At 40.5% G+C, this 21,191-nt stretch overlaps 2 protein-coding genes and 1 long non-coding RNA gene across 3 annotated transcripts; all 3 read right to left on the reverse strand.

The window, feature by feature from the left end:
- Nucleotides 1–467: 467 nt before the first annotated feature.
- On the reverse strand, nt 468–890 carry LOC142179989 (uncharacterized). Its single transcript, XM_075250905.1, has one exon. It carries the CDS (start codon nt 888–890, stop codon nt 468–470), a length of 423 nt encoding a protein of 140 aa, XP_075107006.1.
- Nucleotides 891–1,533: 643 nt separating this feature from the next.
- LOC142179990 (uncharacterized) lies at nt 1,534–1,983 on the reverse strand. The gene has a single exon (XM_075250906.1). It carries the CDS (start codon nt 1,981–1,983, stop codon nt 1,534–1,536), a length of 450 nt encoding a protein of 149 aa, XP_075107007.1.
- A 10,241-nt stretch (nt 1,984–12,224) lies between these two features.
- On the reverse strand, nt 12,225–21,152 carry LOC142180329 (uncharacterized). Its single transcript, XR_012708808.1, has 2 exons — nt 18,560–21,152; nt 12,225–12,451 (listed from the first exon to the last, which is right to left on the reverse strand). It is a non-coding gene; the product is annotated as an uncharacterized LOC142180329 (long non-coding RNA).
- Nucleotides 21,153–21,191: the final 39 nt, after the last annotated feature.

The raw sequence follows: 21,191 nt of genomic DNA on the forward strand, positions 1-21,191 counted from the left end.
GAGGGCTCCCTCAAAATCCTGCCCCAGTTCAGATGACTCTGGCTCTGATATGCCTTCTGGCGATGTTTTGGTGTTGTAATGCCAAATTTCTTTATGTTGAATGAAATTTTGAGGGTTCCCTCAAAAATTCTACCCCAGTTCAGATTACTCTAGCTCTTTATGCTTTCTGGCAATGTTCTGATGCTGTAATGCCAAATTTCTTTATGAAATTTTGAGGGCTCCCTCAAAATTTCTGCCCCAGTTTCTGTCTTGAAGGAAAAATTGTATTTTTATTATAATGTGACCGAACCCACAGGGCTGCCTACGTATCCCCTCTTAAACAGGAATCAGGTCAAACGTAGTTCATGGTATATCAGACAGAAATACAAAAGATTGTCTCTAAATGTATTATCTTTTGACGGCGTCTGAATTGATAAGTTTTTGCCATATTTCTCCATCCATCTCTGCTAGTATGAGTTTCCCTCCTGTCAAGACTCGATGAACCATATAAGGGCCTTGCCAATTTGGTGAAAACTTACCCTTCGCCTCATCTTGATGCGGAAAATCCTCTTCAAAATCAATTGCCCCTGTGTGAATTGCCTAGGCTTCACCCTTTTGTTGAAAGCTTTAGCCATCCTATTCTGATAGATTTTATCATGACATACTGCATTCATTCTTTTTCTGTCAATAAGTGCTAATTGGTCGTATCTGCTCCTTATCCATTCAGCATCACTCAACTCAGCTTCTTGTATAATTCTCAAAGATGGTATTTCTACTTCAACGGGTATCACAGCTTCAGTACCATATACTAAAAGGTATTGTGTTGCCCCAGTGGAAAAGCGGATAGTGGTGTGATATCCCAGCAATGGAAAAGGTAGCTTCTCATGCCAATGCTTGTGGTTATTTATCATTTTGCGTAGTATCTTCTTGATGTTCTTGTTGGCAGCCTCTACAGCTCCATTCATCTGAGGCCTATAAGCGGTAGAGTTGCGGTGCTTGATCTTAAACTTCTCACACATAGCTTGCATCAGATCACTATTGAGGTTGGCAGCATTGTCTGTAATGATTGATTCGGGGACCCCAAATCGACATACAAGATGATCTCGCACAAAATTCGCTACAACTTTCTTGGTGATCAACTTATATGACGTGGCTTCCACCCATTTGGTAAAGTAATCAATGGCAACCAGGATGAATCTATGTACATTAGATGCGGGGGGTTCGATGGGACCAATAACATCCATACCCCAAGCAGCGAAAGGCCAAGACGAACTTGTCACATTGAGTTCGTTGGGCGGAACTCATATCATATCGGCATGAACTTGACATTGATGACATTTTTGGACATACCGGATGCAGTCGGTTTTCATAGTCATCCAGAAATATCCAGCTCTCAATATCTTCTTTGCCAAAGTGAAACCATTCATATGAGGTCCGCATGTTCCAGCATGGATTTCTTCAAGTAGTCTAGATGCCTCCTTAGCGTCCACACATCTTAGTAAACCTAGATAGGGGGTCCTCCTATACAAGATTCCTCCACTCCCAAAGAAATGATTAGCTAACCTCCACAATGTGCATTTCTAAACATGTGTAGTACTTTCTGGATATTCTCCCATTCTCCAAGTACTCCTTGATATCATAAAACCATGGCTTCCCATCGAACTCTTCTTCAACATGAGTACAATAGGCAGGTTGCTTGCGTATATCTATAGGTATGGAATCAATGGAGTTTTTATCCGGATGTTGAATCATGGATGATAATGTGGCCAAGGCGTCTGCAAACTCGTTCTGAGTCCGAGGAACATGCTTTAATAGTATCTTGACAAATCTCTTGATTAAATCTTGCACACAGTGTAAATAAGGCAGTATTTTTGAGTTCTTAGTAGCCCATTCTCCAAGCACTTGATGTATCAGCAAATATGAATCTCCGATTACCAGTATTTCCTGAATGTTCATGTCGATAACTAGCATGAGTCCTAGAATACAAGCTTCGTATTCTGCCATATTGTTGGTGCACGGGAACCTGAGTTTGGCATATATCGGGTAATGTTGATCGGTCTCTGATACTAGCACCGCTCCAATTCCTACTCCTTTGAAGTTTGCGGCCCCATCAAAGAACATTCTCCAACCATCATATGCTTCTGAGATGTCTTCCCCAATGAATAGCACTTCTTCATCGGGGAAGTATGTCCTTAATGGTTTGTTTTCTGGGATTCTCCGCTAGATGGTCCGCCAGTGCTTGCCCTTTGACTGCCTTTTGAGTGACATAGGTAATGTCAAATTCACTCAACAATATCTACCATTTTGCTAGTTTCTCGATAGGCATAGGCTTCTGAAAGATGTATTTCAAAGGATCCATCCTCAAGATTAGATAGGTAGTATGTGCACAAAAATAATGTCTCAACATTTGTGTTACCCATGTTAAGGCACAACATGTGTATTTCCAACAGTGAATAGCGGGCCTCGTATGGTATGAACCTCTTACTTAGATAGTATATTTCTTGCTCCTTTCTGCCAGTTTCATCATGTAGTCCTGAAATACATTCGAACGCCCCATCTAGCATGGACAAGTATAATAACAACGGTCTTCCGGGCTCATGAGGAACCATAACAGGAGGTTGAGATAAGTATTCCTTGATCTTATCAAAAACTTTTTGGCATTCTTCAGTCCATTCAGTCGCAGCATCCTTCCTCAGCATCTTGAAGATTGGCTCACAAATCACGGTTGATTGGGATATGAAACGACTGATGTAGTTGAGGCGTCCGAAGAAACTCATCACATCTTTCTTACTCCTCGGCGGTGGTAACTCTTGAATAGCTTTGATCTTTGACGGATCCAATTCGATTCCCCGACGACTGACAATGAAACCCAATAATTTGCCAGCGGGTACCCCAAAAGCTCATTTTTGCGGGGTTTAGCTTCAAATTATATCTCCGCAGTCTGTCAAAAAACTTCCTAAGATCAGTCAAATGGTCTGAGCTCCTCTTTGATTTGATTAGGATATCGTCTACATATACCTCAATTTTCTTGTGGATCATGTCATGAAAGATGGTAGTCATGACTCTCATATATGTCGCTCCAGTATTCTTCAAACCGAATGACATAACCTTGTAACAATATACCCCTGCAGCATAATAAAAGCAGTCTTTTCAGCATCTTCTTCGTCCATTCTAATCTGGTGATATCCGGCAAAGCAATCTACGAATGATTGGAGTTCATGCTTTGCACAATTGTCGATCAAAATGTGTATGTTTGGCAATGAAAAGTCATCTTTAGGACTGGCCTTGTTGAGATCCCTGTAGTCGACGCAAACTCTAACCTTTACATCTTTCTTAGGCATGGTCACAACGTTAGCTAACCAAATAGGGTATTTGACAACACGGAGGATGTTGGCTTCTAATTGCTTAGTAACCTCCTCTTTGATTTTCAAACTTAGATCTGGTTTGAACTTTCTGAGTTTCTGCTTCACAGGGGGGCACATTGGATTAGTAGGTAGTTGGTGGGCTACTATAGATGTACTCAAACCCGTCATATCATCATAGGACCAAGCAAAGATGGCAGCGTACTCTTTTAAGAACTCAATATAATCTTCCTTGTCTACCGATGATAGATGAACACTGATGCGAGTTTCCGTGACTGTTGCGGCATTACCCAAGTTAACTACCTCAATATCTTCTAAATTTGACTTGGTTTTATTCTCAAAATTCTCTATCTCTTTGACAATCTCTTCAGGTGGTGTATCGTCCTCCCAATCCTCTGAATCACTTATTTCATGTCGCGTTATCTCATTACATGTCACGCTTGTAGATTCAACATGATAGAAAATAGTTTTGCTGAAATGTAAAGATAACAAGATAAAAATAAGTACAAAAGGTAAATACTTCATTAAGAAACTTGCCGAATTATTTTAAACATAATGCGAAATAAACATAAAAACAAGGCTCAATCACTTGAGCATTTATTTAAAACAGGAAATGCTAAATGTTTTTTTTTTTATAATTAAAACATTGAGATGCTAAATTGCCAAAAGCTACCCAGGTGCGCGGTGAGCTCGGGATGGAGCGACAGTCCAATTTTCGAGCATAGCCCCAGCTTCCATAGCCTGGATTGTGTCTTCCTCCATTTTCCCGAATAGTACCACATTTTTCAATCTCCATCGTCCTCGTGCTCTGACAGGAACAAGTTATTCACCCCCTCCAGGATGTTGTCTGCTTTATCTCCCCAAATGGTTTTAGCCTTTCGAAAGGTTTGGTGCAAATGCGGTATCGGCTTTGGCAGAGGATAGTAAAACCCTCTCCAAGGAGGTGTCCAGTCCTTGAATTCCCGTGAGGTGTACTTATAACCCAAGTCAAAAGTAGTCTTTTGAAAACGAGGCTGCACAGGTTCAGCTATTCCCTCCAGTTTAGGACCAAGGCCCCTACCTGGTTCATATCCCAACCACAACATCATACTCATCACTCGGTCACTCCACCATCTACTCTGTTCAATATTTCCAACTAGCTCGATAGTGTAAAAGGTACCACCTCCTACATTTCTCTCTATATCGACCACAGGGACTGTTTGATTGGTGTATATGGGATTGTTTCCATCTCTGTGAACAACCACCTCTTGATGATCCCATTCAAACTTAACAACTTGGTGCAGAGTCGAAGCAACAGCCCCAGCCATATGGATCCATGGCCTCCCCAACAGTAAGTTGTAGGTGGTTGAGATGTCTAGTACTTGGAATTCCACATCGAATATCGTCGGTTCGATTTTCAACCTCAAATGGATTTCCCCGATAGTAGCCCTTTGGGAACCGTCAAAAGCCTTCACATTCATGCTTCCCTCCTGTATCTCAGACAGATTTATACCAAATTTCCTCAATGTGGTCAATGGACATATGTTCAGACTAGAACCCCCATCGATCAAGACTCGGGATATGAACTTATTCTCATGTTGCACAGTGATATGCAACGCTTTGTTATGGCTGAGCCCCTAGGAAGGTAGTTCATATTCATGAAAAGAAATCTTGTGGGTCTCAAATATATGTCCCACCATATTTTCCATGTCTTTACCTGTGATATTGGCCGGCACATATGCTTCGCTCAAAACATTCATTAAAGCATTCTTATGTGCATCATAATTCTGCAACAAGGATAGAATAGATATCTGAGCAGGAGTCTTGTTCAGATGTTCAGCCATAGAATATTCTTTAGCTTGCACCTTTCTCCAAATCTCCTCGCCTCCTACTTCTACAATAGGTGGCCTTTGCATGTTCTCCTTACTCGATCCTCCTTGGGTCATGTTCTCAGGCGTGTAAACTCGTCCAGTTCTGGTCATACCTTGTATGGCTCCCGCTTCCTCCATCTTGGACTTACCTTTTCTCTTTGCCTCAGCCTCATAGTTCCATGGAACAGCTCTTGAATTATAAACAGGTGATGGAGCCACTATGAAAGTAAACGGTGACCGAGATATAGCCAATTCAACTACAAATGGTGCACAAACTCGCACCACAACAGGTGGAGGTACCACAGGAGGGACCACCACAGTATCCCCATCCCGAATAAACCCAATGGATCATTCTTCATCCCATTCTTCATCCCATTCTATCATGTGTACTCCCCCATCTTTGTGATCGGGAAGAGGGTTATTATGAACATTTGGTGTGGACCCCTTTAAGTGAATCACTTAGTATCAATAAGTGTTTGTATCTTATCCTTCAGAGAGCGACATTCCTCCAATGTATGCCATTTTATGCCAGAATGGTAAGCACAACTTTTGTTGGGGTTAACCCATTTAGCGGGCGTGTCGACAGCAGGGGGAATGGTTATGATATAGCCCTCAACTTTTAGCCTTTCGTATAGTTGGGCTATAGGTTCGGCAAGTGGAGTGTATTGTCTAGGCGGTCTTCTTTCGAAGTTGGCTCTGGTCGGGTAATTTTGGTGGGTAGGTGGAGGTGATTGGAAGTATGCGGGTTGAGTGTCATAGACATGTTGTGGGGTTGTGGGATAATGGTATGTTGGTGGTATGTGTTTATATGAAGGAGGAGGTGTTTGGTATGTTAAGGGAGTCCTCGGGCCTTATGCTACTATTACAGCGCTCACTTCTTTCTTCTTCTTCGGTTCTGAAATGCACCCCGATTGCAGGGCCTTGTTAGCAGCCTGCAAAGCTTCAAAATTGGTCACCATGCCACTTTTAATACCCTCTTATATTTTCTCTCCTAACTTGATGATATCTGAGAACTTGTAATCCTCAATAACCATCAACCTCTCATAGTATTGGGGGTCCTAGGCTCGCACAAAGAATTTGTTCATTTGACCCTCCTCTACTGGCGGTCGTACCTTGGCTGCCTCAGATCTCCATCTAGTATCATATTCTCTAAATGTTTCATTGGGTTTCTTCTTGAAATTCTGAATATAGAACAAGTCTGGAGCATTTTTCGTGTTGAATCTGAACCTATCCATGAAATCAGAAGCCATGTTAACCCAGTTGTGCCATTTCTTTGGATCCTGGCCAATGTACCAAGATAGAGCATCCCCAGTAAGACTTCTCATAAACAGCTTCATGCGGATTTGCTCATTTTTCCCTACTCCCACGAGCTTATCATAGTACATTCTCAAATGAGCCTTTGTGTCACCAGCACCATCGAACATTTCAAACTTCGGAGGCTTGTAGCCTTCGGGCAGCTCAACGTTAGGTTGGATGCACAAATCTTCATAATTAAAACCTTCAATACCTTTTCCTATTTCAACAGTTTGGATTCTTCCGGTCAACCTTTTCAACTCTTCGGCCATACTTTTAATCAGCATGTCTTGTTCGGTGGGGTCACGTATACATTGAGCTTGTTGGGCATGTATGGTAAGGTTTTCACATATATGGGGTTAGTTTGGTGGGTTCCGGGAATTTGGGTATATGGGTGGTTATTGATAAATATTTGGGTTTGATCATGGGTATGAGTAATGGATTGTGGGGTATTGTGGGCAAGGGGATAAACGGTATTTTGTGGGAGTATTGGATTGGTGTGGTGTTGCGAGGTTTGGAATGATGGTTGACTTTGGTGTTGCATTGTTGGGGGTGGCGGGTTTTGATAGTGTTGGGTTATTGGAGGGTTTTGATAGTATTGAGTGGTTTGAGGTGGTGGATTTTGTGGAGCTTGTGGCAGCGGATTCAGGGGCAGTGGTTTGTTCTGAGGAAGGGGATGGTTATTTTCAGGAGTGGTTTGGTTGGAGTCGTCTTGGTGATTTACGTCTAGAATGTTCAGGGAGAGGGATAACTTTGCAATGTTTCGATCTTGCTCCAATTCGCCTTGTAACTCCATAATCCTTTGGTCCAAATGGGGGCAACTCGTTCTGTCATGCCAGACTTCCGTTAGATGTTTCCACAGTTTCCTTAGGAGTGGGAATCCTTTCCTTACCAGCCATACCGCTTGTATCTTCCATTAGACCTTTTCTTTTGTTGTTGGGATTGCTAGGAGGAGGAGGTGGTGGAGGCCCTTTTGATCGAGTATGATATGATAACACAGTCAGGATGCACAAATCAACCTTTAGGAAAGGGAATAAAAAAAACAAAAGAAAGAAAAAGAAAGAAAAAAAATAGCCAAGTTAGCAAGGTGAAGTAACTGCAGCAAAATAAAAAGTTGTAGGACGTAAACACACAACACATAAAGATAGTGAAAAATCATTCAATTAGAATATTTAAAGCATGCCCTAACGTGGGGACCTCTTTTTGCCCGAGGTAGGCCTAGCGAATATTCAAGAAATAAATGTGCCAATATGTTTCATTCCATTTGTTCTCAAATACCCCAAAATTTTATTAATAATCCAACAATTGTTCATAAGTAAATGACAAAAAATAAATAAGTAATAATAATAATAACAATGAAAGAAAAACTCCTAGTCTAGCTTGCAGATGCTCCTTCATCAATCTCTGGCTTCTTCGCAGCTCAGATGGCATTCTCGAAATGATTATGTCTTGTCACTAGGTATGCTTTTGCTAGATTACCTCCAACCTCAAAACCCTTGTTGATACATTCTTCCCTCTGCCGACGAAATTCTTCGCTCAACTCTAGCATGCTTTGCTTCAGGCTAAGAGCTTGAAATCGCCAACGCTCTATCTCTTTATCCTTTTCTTCCGGTTCCTTTGCGTGATCCTCAAGTTGCTTTCGATGCCGGGTTTCAGAGTCATGAGCCTTTCTTTTGAATCGACGATATGCTCCCCTCCCTTGATGCTAGAAGAGACTGACCCTTTTATGTCAGCATGCAACCACTCAACGTAACCAATGACACAACATGCATGATACATGTGTGTTGCTATAGTGTCCACCATCATGAATTTCTTTTTTTTCCCCATCTTGAGAATGTCTTTAACAAACGGGATTTTATCGCTTTCATAGTCAATCATGAAACGATTCATGTTGCTTACCCTTGGTATAGTCTGCGTTCTCCCATCTTGCCTAAGAACCCTTGTTGGCACGTAGGGTCGAAGGCCTCGGACTCCCATCAAAACCAAGTATGGGGTTTCCTTGGCATAAACTACCAGTTCTGAGGAAGGGAACCAGTCAAACATCCATTGGACCGAATCTTCTGTCAAACGATCTAGCAGCCTAACCCAACCTTCAACATCAGCGGGGCGTTTTATCTTCTTGACCCCTAAAATAACTCTCAAGTCATGTGATAGAATATAGTCATCTCCAATAGTTACATCCCTCGAAATGTCTAGCCCCGTCTTTGCAGTGGCTCAGAGACCGATAGATGTCAGCTAAGATCATAGGCACTATAGTACCAAGATTACCGTCTATCCCATTAAATAGTGCATCAGCTACCATGATAAGTCGGGTGTGAATTTCTTCTTTAGCCCCTCAAGGAAAAACCACTAGCCCCAGAAAACAAATGACAAATGCAAAAGTTCTCTTTTGGGTCCATGCATCGGGACAATGCGATTCTATATTATATATCTCTCGAGCGTACCCATGACCGAATCTATCATACAAGTATTGAAGTGAAATTTTGACTTCATTACATGGGTCATCATTTTGCCTCCTTGCAATCCCAGCTTTTCACGAAACTCTTGCGGTGAAGGATTTATTCCTACTTTTTATTCCTCCACAACAAACTTGCATTTTCAACATAACCTCCGATTTCTTCTAGCAATGGTGTCAATTCAACATCCCCAAATCTGAATACCATTCTTTCCTTGTCCCAAAAGGCAATGACCGCCTCAATGAGTTATTTGCACGGCTTGAATTCCATAAGCGAAGGCAAATGTCCCAACACTTTGTGTACTTCTCCTTGTCTCTGAATGCCCAGATCTCTCCACCAATCCTTTAGTGAATCGGGTATGTACCAGACCATGCTAAACCTTGGATAAGCCTTGGATTGATTCATGATTGCATGTATTTATAAAAGGTTACCTTATACCCCTCCCCTAACTTGAGAGCAAATGGTCAACATTTAGGCACATTTATTCCGCAAAAAATGCAAATAAATTATGATTACATCCTTCTAGGGTCGTAGACCCTTTTGGACTTGGGCATAGTCATAGTATCAGACTTAATAAACCAAAGATATTGCGTCGACCTAGGTTTATAAAAAATAAGATTTTTCTAAAAATCATATCATGGTTGGGCTCTATTGAACAAGAGTAGGTTGTCTAGATCAAAGGTTCCCCCAAGCGGACAATGTGGGAGTGAAAAGTCTGTGACCGTCGGCACACCGCTGACCGACCTACCCACAGAACTTTCCCTTAAAAGGAATTTTGAGAGTGCACGGCCGTGAAAACACGCAACCACTACAAGTGTGCTAGTGTAAAAATTTTAAAGTGGAGGAAATATGAACGGGATGACAATTATCAAAGCGTCAACATATAACAAATATAGTTGAAAACATTAGACATGGGATTAATTTGAAAGAAAAAAAATATGATAAAAATGATAAGTGTAAAGTAAATGCGATCAATAAAATTTGAACAAATAAACAGGAGAAAATATATGATTAAAACATATTAACTAATAAAAGTAAAGAAAAATATGTAGATACGCAATATAACAAATAAGGAAAGGGAGTAGGATATGCATAGAAAGCAAAACAAAGCATTTTTTTTAAACGAAAAACAAAGATAAACAAATAAGGGAAGGGGGGGAGAGGATGTACATGAAAAAAATAAAGCATGCTTCAAAGTAAACAAATAAGGGAAGGGGGAAGAGGGCATGCATAAAGTGTAAACAACTAAGGGAAAGAGGATGTGCATTAAAAAAAATAGTAATTGAAATATAAACAATTAAGGGAAAGAGGAAGAGGAAGAGGGTGTACATGAAGAGTAACTAAAATATAATCACCAAGTAAACAAAGATATGTACGAAAGTAAGTAGAAATATAAACATTATACGAATTAAACAAATGAGGAAAAAGAAGGAAAAATAGCTAAATCTACTTAAAGGCATTTATAAAAAAATAAATAACCAAGGGAATGAAGAGGGGGGTCTATAAAGAAAGCCACAAACAAAATAGTAAAATTATAAGACGAATATAAAGGTAAACAAATAAAATAAGAAATTAAACCGTACGATCACACAAAAATCCCGCATAGAAATAAAATATGTTATGGTAAGAACCTGAGTATGCCCAGCAGAGTCGTCATGTTGTCGCGCCCCATTTTCTCGCGAAAGCGGATTTCGACATGTGACAACTCTTTTAAATGGGTATTAAAAGAGAAGAGTCGCCACCTAACAATTTTTAAGGTGCGTTAGGACACCTATTTGCGAAAAACTCTGTTTGACTAGTCAACATCACCAAAGATCGGGTAAGGGCTCAAATTATCTCGAAGAGAAGGTGTTACGCACTATTTGAGGTCCACAACTGTGGGTCCCGGCCGAATTTTATGCTATGTGGGATTATTGGGTTAAACTAAGTTGAAGGTTGCTGAGTTGTGAATTAATCCTAAGTGATCAAAATAATTAATTAAAACTAGTAACTGAAAAATGTAAGAATTGTAAATTGTAAAAAGCCTACTTAATTACATAAAAGGGGGACCTATATTTTTAAGCCTGATGGATCAACTCCCGTGCAAAGTCTGCTAAGACTTTTATAGCCGAAAGTGCAATGGCTATTCAAAAAATTTGTGTATCATGTCCGCTACCCTCATTACTATTTTTAAGTTGTTAACTTAAGAGCGCACTAATTAATTCTAAATCGCGTCTTAACTCAAAACTACTCGTCCCTTCCTTTAGTCCAGGAGGCTTCGGACACTATTCTAGAGGGATGGTTCTAGACTTAAAGAAAATCTCAAGTTTCTATTTCTATTTCTATTCTTATTAGCGTCACATAAAAGGGAGCACATAGAGACTTAACAAGTAACACATAAGGCAAATAAGGGTTCATGTTGGCCTCCTAATTAATTAAATTAACTAAAGCGATGAAGTGGTCTCTTAAATATTCAAGATCCTTGAATTAATATTCAGATACACAATACACCAAGTTTAATAGATTAGATAGCTATATGCATAGGAAATAAGAAAAAAATGGGTGAAAATGTTACCAAGAATCAACTAGAGTAAAAATAATAATTATCGGAATATATACTATACTCACAAAATTTAAATAAAAGTGAAATATTAGTCCACTGGACAATAGCCTATCAGTAATAAAACAAACAAAAACTAATGATGAGATTAAACATAAAACTCCTTAAGTGTTTGGAAATTGAAATAACTAATAAAAGGATGATAAATATGATTTAATAAAAGAAAGTTCTGCCTTTAGTTTAAAGCTAAAAATAGACCCATAATAAGACATGAACTATTGTTTTTTTTTAAAAAAACCGACGTACTACTCAAATGCCAATTATGGAAGTTTCATGTAAAAGCAAATAACAAGCAGGTCTTCTTTATCATCTCCTACGGACAAGACTAGTGTTTATAGTAAAAAATAATTAAAGCATATCTTGAGCACATAAGTATAGAAGAGGCGTATGAACGAGTAGCACATGATTTTTCCTTTTCCCAGCAACCCCCATCCACTATTATATAGAGCTTAAAAACTACAAGAATAAAATATATAACATGAGCCTAAAGATGACTAAACGAAATCCATGTCTCTATGGAAGACTCCTCTTATGTCACGACCCCAAATTTTCACCTTTGGACCGTGATGGCGACTAACATTTCACTTGCTAGGCAAGCCAACGTTAGAATAATATTATCCATTTTAAAATAATTTTAAATTTATTAATAATAATTGAAACAAATGCGAAAGTAAAGTCTGTAATGTAGTGAATAATCCATAAAAATAACGGTGTCTAAATACCATACCAGAATTAGTGTCACAAGTGCACGAGCTTCTAGAATAATACAAATAAAGGTCTGAATAAAATATAGCTGCCTGGAAACAAACACACAGCTAAAGTAAAGTAGACGGGGCAGTTATACCTCAAGTCTCCTCTGATAGCTGAAATCCGAGAAAGTCTATGGTACGCCGCTAGGACCAACTCTGAAATCTGCACAAGAAGTGCAGGGTGTAGTATTAGTACAACTGACCCCATGTACTGGTAAGTGCTGAGCCTAACCTCAACGAAATAGTGACGAGGCTAATGCAGGTCACTTACATTAACCTGTACGCAATATTAGTAACAACAACAAATAATATAAATAAATCAGATAACTCATTTATAATAATTGAAGCCAACTCAGTCATAACACATTATTATTTCAACCAATTTTCGTTGCAGCGTGCAAACCGCTCCTACGATATATTCGTTTTCAATCCTCTCATATATTTATTTTAATCAAGTATATATAGACTTTTAAATAAGTCTGTTGCGGCGTGCAATCCGATCCCCCCAATATTGACTTTTAAATAAGTCTATTGCGGCGTACAATCTGATCCCCCAATATTGACTTTTAAATAAGTCTATTGCGGCGTGTAATCTGATCCCCCAATATATATATATATATATATATATATATATATATATATATATATATATATATATATATATATATATATATATATATATATATATATATATATATATGCTTTCATTTCTGTTGCGGCGTGCAACCCGTTCCACCAATATAATTTTAAACAACTCATAATTGTAATAAAAATTACTCCAATAAATACCACGTTCAATGAGAAACTATTAAGCATCAAGACACACAATAATTATAATTTATTTATGAACAAACAATGACAATTAGCAATTAATTATGAAAATCGTGGAGAAAATAGGCAGTTTAATATTTAATATGCTAAATGTCAAATAGCAATTAAGACACATAAGTCAAATAAGCATGCACAATTATTACAGGAATTCAAGGAATATGAGTGAAATAATTAATATAATAATTCATTCATGATTTAAAACGATTTATGATTTTCAAATAATTATGCAAACAATTAATTTGATGACGTATAGATACTCGTCACCTCGCCTATACGCCGTTCACATACATTTCACATAACAACTAATTTAAGGGTTCTATTCTCTCAAGTCAAGGTTAACCACGCCACTTACCTTGCTTTGCAATTTCAATCAATTACTCGACCACAGCTTTTTCTTTTGAATTTTTCTCCAAAAGCGTCAAATCTATTCACAAACAATTCGATATACTCAACACGAGTCATAGAAATTAATTCCATATAAATTTACTAATTTTTCGGATAAAATCCGAAAATCACTTTAAAAATTGACAATAGGGCCCACGTCTCAAATCTTGAAAAAACTTACGAAATTCGAACACCCATTCCAAGACGAGTCCAACCATATAAAAATTATCAAATTCCGATGTCTAATGGACCTTCAAATCTCAAATTTTTATTTTTGGAAGATTTTATAAAAATCTGATTTTTCTCCCAAAATTTCACGGATTCATGATATAAATGAGTATGGAATCATGAAATATAATCAATATAGGATAAGGAACACTTACCCCAATATTTTCCCGTGAAAATAGCCCAAGAATCGTCTTACTGAGCTCAAAAATGGAACATGGTTGAAAATAGGACGAATCCCATTTTCTAGAACTTAAGTTCTGTTTCTTGAATTTTTACCCTTCGCGAACGCGGTCAGTGCATCGCGTTCGCGAAGCACAATTTCTGTTGTCCAAATTTTACTGTTCGCGAACGCGAGGGCTACCTCGCGAACGCGAGGGCTACCTCGCGAACGCGATGCTTGCTTGTCTTGGCCTTCCTGAATGCGAGATGCCCTTCACGAACGCGAAGGCAAATTTTCCTGGCCAACCTCTTTCCCTTCGCGAAAGCGAGGCTTCGATTGCGAACGCGAAGCTTTGAACCTCGATCCTTCGTGAACGCGAAGCTTTGCACCTCGACCCTTCGTGAACACGTTCCCTCTGTCGCGGACGCGAAGCACAAAATGTGCCAGCCCAATTTGCTCTTCGCGTTCGCGAGAGTACCTTCGCGAACGCGAAGAAGAACACACCAGAAGCCTAAAGTTTGCAGAAAATCAAAATTTTCCAAGTTCGAAATCATCACGTAGCCTATCCGAAACTCACCCGAGCCCTCTGGGCTCCAAACCAAACATGCACCCATGTCCTGAAACATCATACAAACTTGCTCGCGCGATCAAATCACAAAAATAACACCTAGAACTACGAATCGGACACCAAATCAAAGGAAATTTTCAAGAAAACTTAAAAACTTATATTTTTATAATCGGACGTCAGAATCACGTCAAATCAACTCTGTTTCTCACCAAATTCGGCATACAAGTCATAAATATTATAGTGGACCTATACCGGGCTCCGAAACTAAAATACGGACCCGGTATTAATAAATCCAACATCATTAAATTCTTAAAAATTATTAAGCTTTCAAACTTTTAATCTTTCATCAAAATTCCATATCGCGAGCTAGGGACCTCGGAATTCGATTCCGGGCATACGCCCAAGACCCAAATCACGATACAGACCTGCCGGAACTGATTGATTTGAGTCTGTTTGCTCAAAATATTGACCAAAGTAAACTTAGTTGAGTTATAAAGCTCTATTTTATGTTTTAATCCATTTTTCACAGAAAAACTTTCTGGAAAATTATACGGGCTGCGCTCGCAAGTCGAGGAATGATAAATAGTGATTTTCGAGGTCTTAGAACACCAAATTACTTATTAAATTTAAAGATGACCTTTTGGGTCATCACATTCTCCACCTCTAAAATAAATATTTGTCCTCAAACAGAGTTAGAAAAAGTACCTAAGCTGGAAAAAAGGTGTGGATATTTACTCTGTATGTCCGACACGGACTCCCAGGTAGATTCCTCTACCGTCTAACCTCTCCACTGCACCCGAACTGAAGGATAACTCTTAGACCTCAACTGCCGGACCTTCCGGGCTAGAATAACTACCGGCTCCTCCTCATAAGTCAAATCTTTGTCCAATTGGACTGAGATGAAATCTAAAAAATGGGACGGATCACCATGATATTTTCGGAGCATAGACACATGGAACACCAGATGAACCGCCGATAAACTAGGTGGTAATGCAAGCCTGTAGGCCACTTCACCCACCCTTTCAAGAATTTCAAAGGGTCCAATATACCTAGGGCTCAACTTGCCCTTCTTTCCGAACCTCATTACACCTTTCATAGGTGAAACCCGGAGCAATATTCTTTCTCCAACCATGAATGCAGCATCACGAACTTTATGGTCGGCATAACTCTTTTGCCTAGACTGAGCTGTACGAAGTAGATCATGAATAACTTTGACCTTATCCAAAGCATCCTGTACCAAATCGGTACCCAACAACTGAGCCTCTCCAGGTTCAAACCAACCAACTGGGGATCGACATTGCCTTCCGTATAATGCCTCATATGAAGCCATCTGAATGCTTGATTGGTAGCTATTATTATAAGCAAACTCAGCAAGTGGCAAGAATTGATCCCAAGAACCTCCAAAGTCTATAACACAAGCGGGAAGCATATCTTCCAATAACTGAATAGTGCGCTCTGACTGTCCGTCTGTCTGTGGATGAAATGTGGTACTCAACTCAACCCGCGTGCCTAATTCACGTTGTACATCCTTCCAGAAGTGTGAGGTAAATTGTGTACCTCGATCTGAAATAATAGACACAGGCACACCGTGTAGGCGGACAATCTCACGAATGTAAATTTCAGCTAACCTCTCTGAAGAATAGGTAACTGCCACTGGAATGAAATGTGCTGATTTGGTCAACCTGTCCACAATGATCCAAACTGCGTCAAATTTTCTCTGAGTCAGTGGGAGCCCAACTACAAAATCCATAGTGATACGCTCCCACTTCCACTCAGGAATTTCTAACTCTTGAAGAAAACCACCAGGTCTCTGATGCTCGTACTTAACTTGCTGACAATTCAAACACCGAGCTACATATGCAACTATATCCTTTTTCATTCTCCTCTACCAATAATGTTACTGCAAATCTTGATATATTTTGGCAGTACCTGGATGAATAGAATACCTGGAACTGTGTGCCTCTTTAAGGATTAATTCATGAAGCCCGTCAATATTTGTCACACAAATACAACCCTGCATTCGTAAAACTTCATCTTCCCACACAGCAACCCGTTTGGCATCACCGTGCCGCACCGTGTCCTTAAGGACAAGTAAATAAGGATCATCATACTGCCTCTCTCTGATGCGCTCATATAAAGAAGACCGAGCGACTTTGCAAGCTAGAACCCGACTGGATTCTGAAACATCTAACCTCACGAACTGATTAGCCAAAGTCTGAACATCTGCAGTTAATGGCCTCTCACCAATTGGAATATACGCAAGACTGCCCATACTCACAGCCTTTGTACTCAAAGCATCGGCCACCACATTGGCCTTTTCGGGGTGATACAAAATGGTGATATCATAGTCTTTCAACAACTCCAACCATCTTCTCTGCCGCAAATTAAGATCTTTTTGTTTGAACAGATATTGAAGGCTACGATTATCAGTAAATACCTCACACGATACACCATAGAGGTAATGCCTCCAAATCTTTAGCGCATGAACAATGACTGCCAGTTCTAAGTCATGACCAGGATAATTCTTCTTGTGAACTTTCAACTGTCGCGACGCATATACAATCACCTTGCCATCTTGCATTAATACTGCACCAAGCCAATGTGAGATGCGTCACAATATATCGTATACAATCCTGAACCTGTGGGTAATACCAACACCGGTGCCGTAGTCAAAGAAGTCTTGAGCTTCTGAAAGCTCAACTCACACTCGTCTTACCATCTGAATGGGACACCTTTTGGATCAGTCTGGTCAATGGGCTTGCTATAGATGAAAACCCTTCCACGAACCGACGATAATAACCTGCTAAACCCAGGAAACTTCGAATCTCTGTAACTGAAGTAGGTCTAGGCCAATTCTGAACAGCCTCAATCTTCTTAGGATCTACCTTTATGCCTTATACAGATACAACATGCCCTAAAAAGTCAACTGAACCTAACCAAAACTCACATTTTGAAAATTTGCATACAACTGGTTATTCTTCAAAGTCTGAAGCACACTCCGAAGGTGCTGCTCATGCTCCTCTCGACTGCTGGAGTAAATAAAGATTTCACCAATGAATACAACCATAAAAGAATCCAAATAGGGCTTGAACACCTGATTCATCAAATCCAAAAATGCTACTGGGGCATTTGTCAACCCAAATGACATCACTAGGAATTCTTAATGCCCACACAGAGTCCGAAAAGCTATTTTAGGGACATCAGATGCCCTGATCTTCAACTGATGGTAACCAGACCTCAAATCAATCTTCGAAAATACCTTGGCACCCTGAAGCTGATCAAATAAGTCATCAATTCTTGGCAGCGGATATTAGTTTTTAATAGTATCTTTGTTCAACTGCCGATAATCTATACACACCCGCATAGAGCCATCTTTCTTCTTTACAAATAGTACTGGTGCACCCCAAGGCGAGACACTGGGTCTAATGAATCCCTGATCAAGCAGGTCTTGAAACTGCTCCTTCAATTCTTTCAACTCCGGCGGGACCATATGGTAGGGTGGAATAGAAATGGGCTAAGCGCCGGAGCCAAATCAATACAGAAGTCAATATCCCTGTCGGGTGGCATCCCCGGCAAATCTGCAGGAAATACTTCTGGAAATTCACGAACAACTGGTACTGAGTCCATAGAAGGAACATCCGCATTGGGATCGCGAATATAAGCCAAATAGGCTAGACACCCTTTCTCTACCATACGCCGAGCTTTCATATAAGAAATAACCCTGCTGGTAGAATGACCAGGAGTTCCTTTCCACTCTAACCGAGGTAACCCCGGCATGGCTAGGGTCACTGTCTTGGCATGAAAATCCAATATAGCATGATAAGGTGACAACCAACCCATACCCAAGATGACATCAAAATCTACCATATCAAGAAGTAGAAGATCCACACTAGTCTCAAGACTACCAATAGTAACCACACATGAACAATAGACATGATCTACTACAACAGAGTATCCCACCGGTGTAGATACACATATAGGAGCACTTAGAGAATCACAAGGCACAACCAAATATGAAGCAAAATAAGATGACACATCGAAATAAGTAAATCCCGGATCAAATAGGACTGAAGCATCTCTATGGCAAACTGGAATAATACCTGTGATCACAACATTAGATGACTCAGCCTCGGGCCTAGCTGGAAAAGCATAAAATCGGGGCTGAGCCCCCACCACTCTGAATTGCGTCCCTGGGACGGCCTCTAACTGGCTGGCCTCCACCTCTAACGGTCTGACCTCCACCTCTAATGGCCTGACCTCCACCTCTAATGGCCTGACCTCTACCTCTAGTTGCCTGACCCCTACCTCTAGCTGGCTGAGCAAGCGGTGAAGCAGCCGGTACCGGTATGATGGCACGAGAATCCTGCCGAGATCTGTTACTCACCAACCTAGGGAAATACCTCCTGATGTGACCAATGTTCCCACACTCATAACACCCATCCTGATGCTATGGCTCCTGAAGCTGAAGCTGACCAGAATGGGCCAGATAACCGTTGTAGTAACTCTGGAGTGGTGGTGCACCAATATAAGCTGAATGTGCACTAAATGCTGGCTGCCCATAGTAAGGCATATTAGGATCGTGACTCCCTGAAGCACCGGGAGATGCATGAAGTGCTGAATGAAACGGTCTGGGAGGATGATCCCTACCAAAATTTCCCCTGCCTCCAGACGAGGCACCACTGAAACCACCGAGCTGACGAGGCCTCTTATCAGACCTCTGCCCTCTCTCCTGTGCAGGAACCATCTCGATCCTCCTCGCGACATTAGCAGCTGCCTGAAAAGAAATCTCACTTTCGGTCTCCTTAGCCATCTAAAGCCTGATAGGATGAGTGAGTCCCTCAATAAACCTCCCCACTCTCTCTCCCTCAGTAGGTAGTAAAAGGAGAGCATGGCAGGCTAAATCCATAAAACAGGACTCATACTGAGTAACAGTCATACTGCCCTACTGTAAACGCTCAAATTTCTTGCGATAATCCTCTCTCAGTGTGATAGGATGGAACTTCTCCAGAAATAGTTGAGAGAACTGCTCCTAGGTAAGTGCAGCCGATCCAACTGGTCTGGTCAACGTATAATCTCTCCACCACACTCTTGGCAGAACCCGTCATCTGAAATACAGCAAAGTCAACCCCATTGGTCTCAACTATACACATGTTCCGCAGAATCTCATGGCAACGGTCAAGATAATCCTGTGGGTCCTCAGAAGGTGTACCACTGAAGTAAACTAGAAAGATCTTAGTAAACTTATCCAGTCTCAATAAGGCTTCAAAAGATATGGCGGGCCTATCACCGATCTGTGCCGCAACAACTGGCTGAACTACCCCAACTGGCGAGGCTGCTGGAGCCTGATTCTGGGGAGCCATCTGCTCCGGAGCACGAGTAGTGGGAGTTTGTGCTCCTCCCCCAGCCTTTGAGATGGCTGGTGCCACTGGTAACGTACCATTCTGGGCCACGCCCTCCATAAGACTCACCAAATGGACTAGAGCGTCCTGAAGCACTGGAGTAGCTATAAATCCTTTCGGGACCTGAACTGGTCCAACTGGTACATTCTGAACTAGAACCTCCTCCTGAAGGTCCACATGAGGTTCTACAACAGGTGTAGCTGCTCGAGCTCTTGACTGAGCTCTACCTTGGCCTCTGCCTCTAGCACGACCTCAACCTCGACGTCTACCCCCGACCATAGTTGCCACCGGGGGCTTTGGTCCCTGTCCATCGATAGATGTATTACGTGTTCTCACCATTTGCGAGAGAATAAAAGTTGAATGGTACAATCATCGATGATAGAATAAATTCGCACGACAAAATAAGAAATAACTGATATTGTTCCTAAACTTCATAGCCTCTGAGAGATAAGTAAAGACATCTCCGTACAAATCCATCAGACTCTACTAAGCTTGCTCGTCACTCGTGAGACCTAGGTAACCTAGTGCTCTGATACCAACTGTCATGACCCGAAATTCCCACCTTCAGACCGTGATGGCGCCTAACATTTCACTTGCTAGGCAAGCCAACGTTAGAATAATATTATCTATTTTAAAATAATTTTAAATTAATTAATAATAATTGAAACAAATGCGGAAGTAAAGTCTGAAATGTAGTGAATAATCCATAAAAACAACGGTGTCTAAATACCATCCCAGAATTGGTGTCACAAGTGCACGAGCTTCTAGAATAATACAAATAAAGGTCTGAATAAAATATAGCTGCCTGGAAACAAACACACAGCTAAAGTAAAGTAGACGGGGCAGTTATACCTCAAGTCTCCTCTGATAGCTGAAATCCGAGAAAGTCTATGGTACGCCGCTAGGACCAAATCCGAAATCTGCACAAGAAGTGCAGAGTGTAGTATCAGTACAACCGACCCCATGTACTGGTAAGTATTGAGCCTAACCTCGACGAAGTAGTGACGAGGCTAAGACGGGTCACTTATATTAACTTGTACGCAATATTAGTAACAACAAATAATAGAAATAAATTAGATAACTCATTTATAATCAATGAAGCCAACTCAGCAGTCATAACACATTATTATTTCAACAAATTTCCATTGCAGCGTGCAAATCACTCCCACGATATATTTGTTTTCAATCCTCTCATATATTTATTTTAATCAAGTATATATAGACTTTTAAATAAGTCTATTGCGGCGTGCAATCCGATCCCCCAATATTGACTTTTAAATAAGTATATTGCGGCGTGCAATCCGATCCCCCAATATATAAATATATATATTTT

This window comes from Nicotiana tabacum, chromosome 4 (genome assembly GCF_000715075.1).
Source record: "Nicotiana tabacum cultivar K326 chromosome 4, ASM71507v2, whole genome shotgun sequence".
In the NCBI taxonomy this organism is placed as follows: Eukaryota; Viridiplantae; Streptophyta; class Magnoliopsida; order Solanales; family Solanaceae; genus Nicotiana; species Nicotiana tabacum.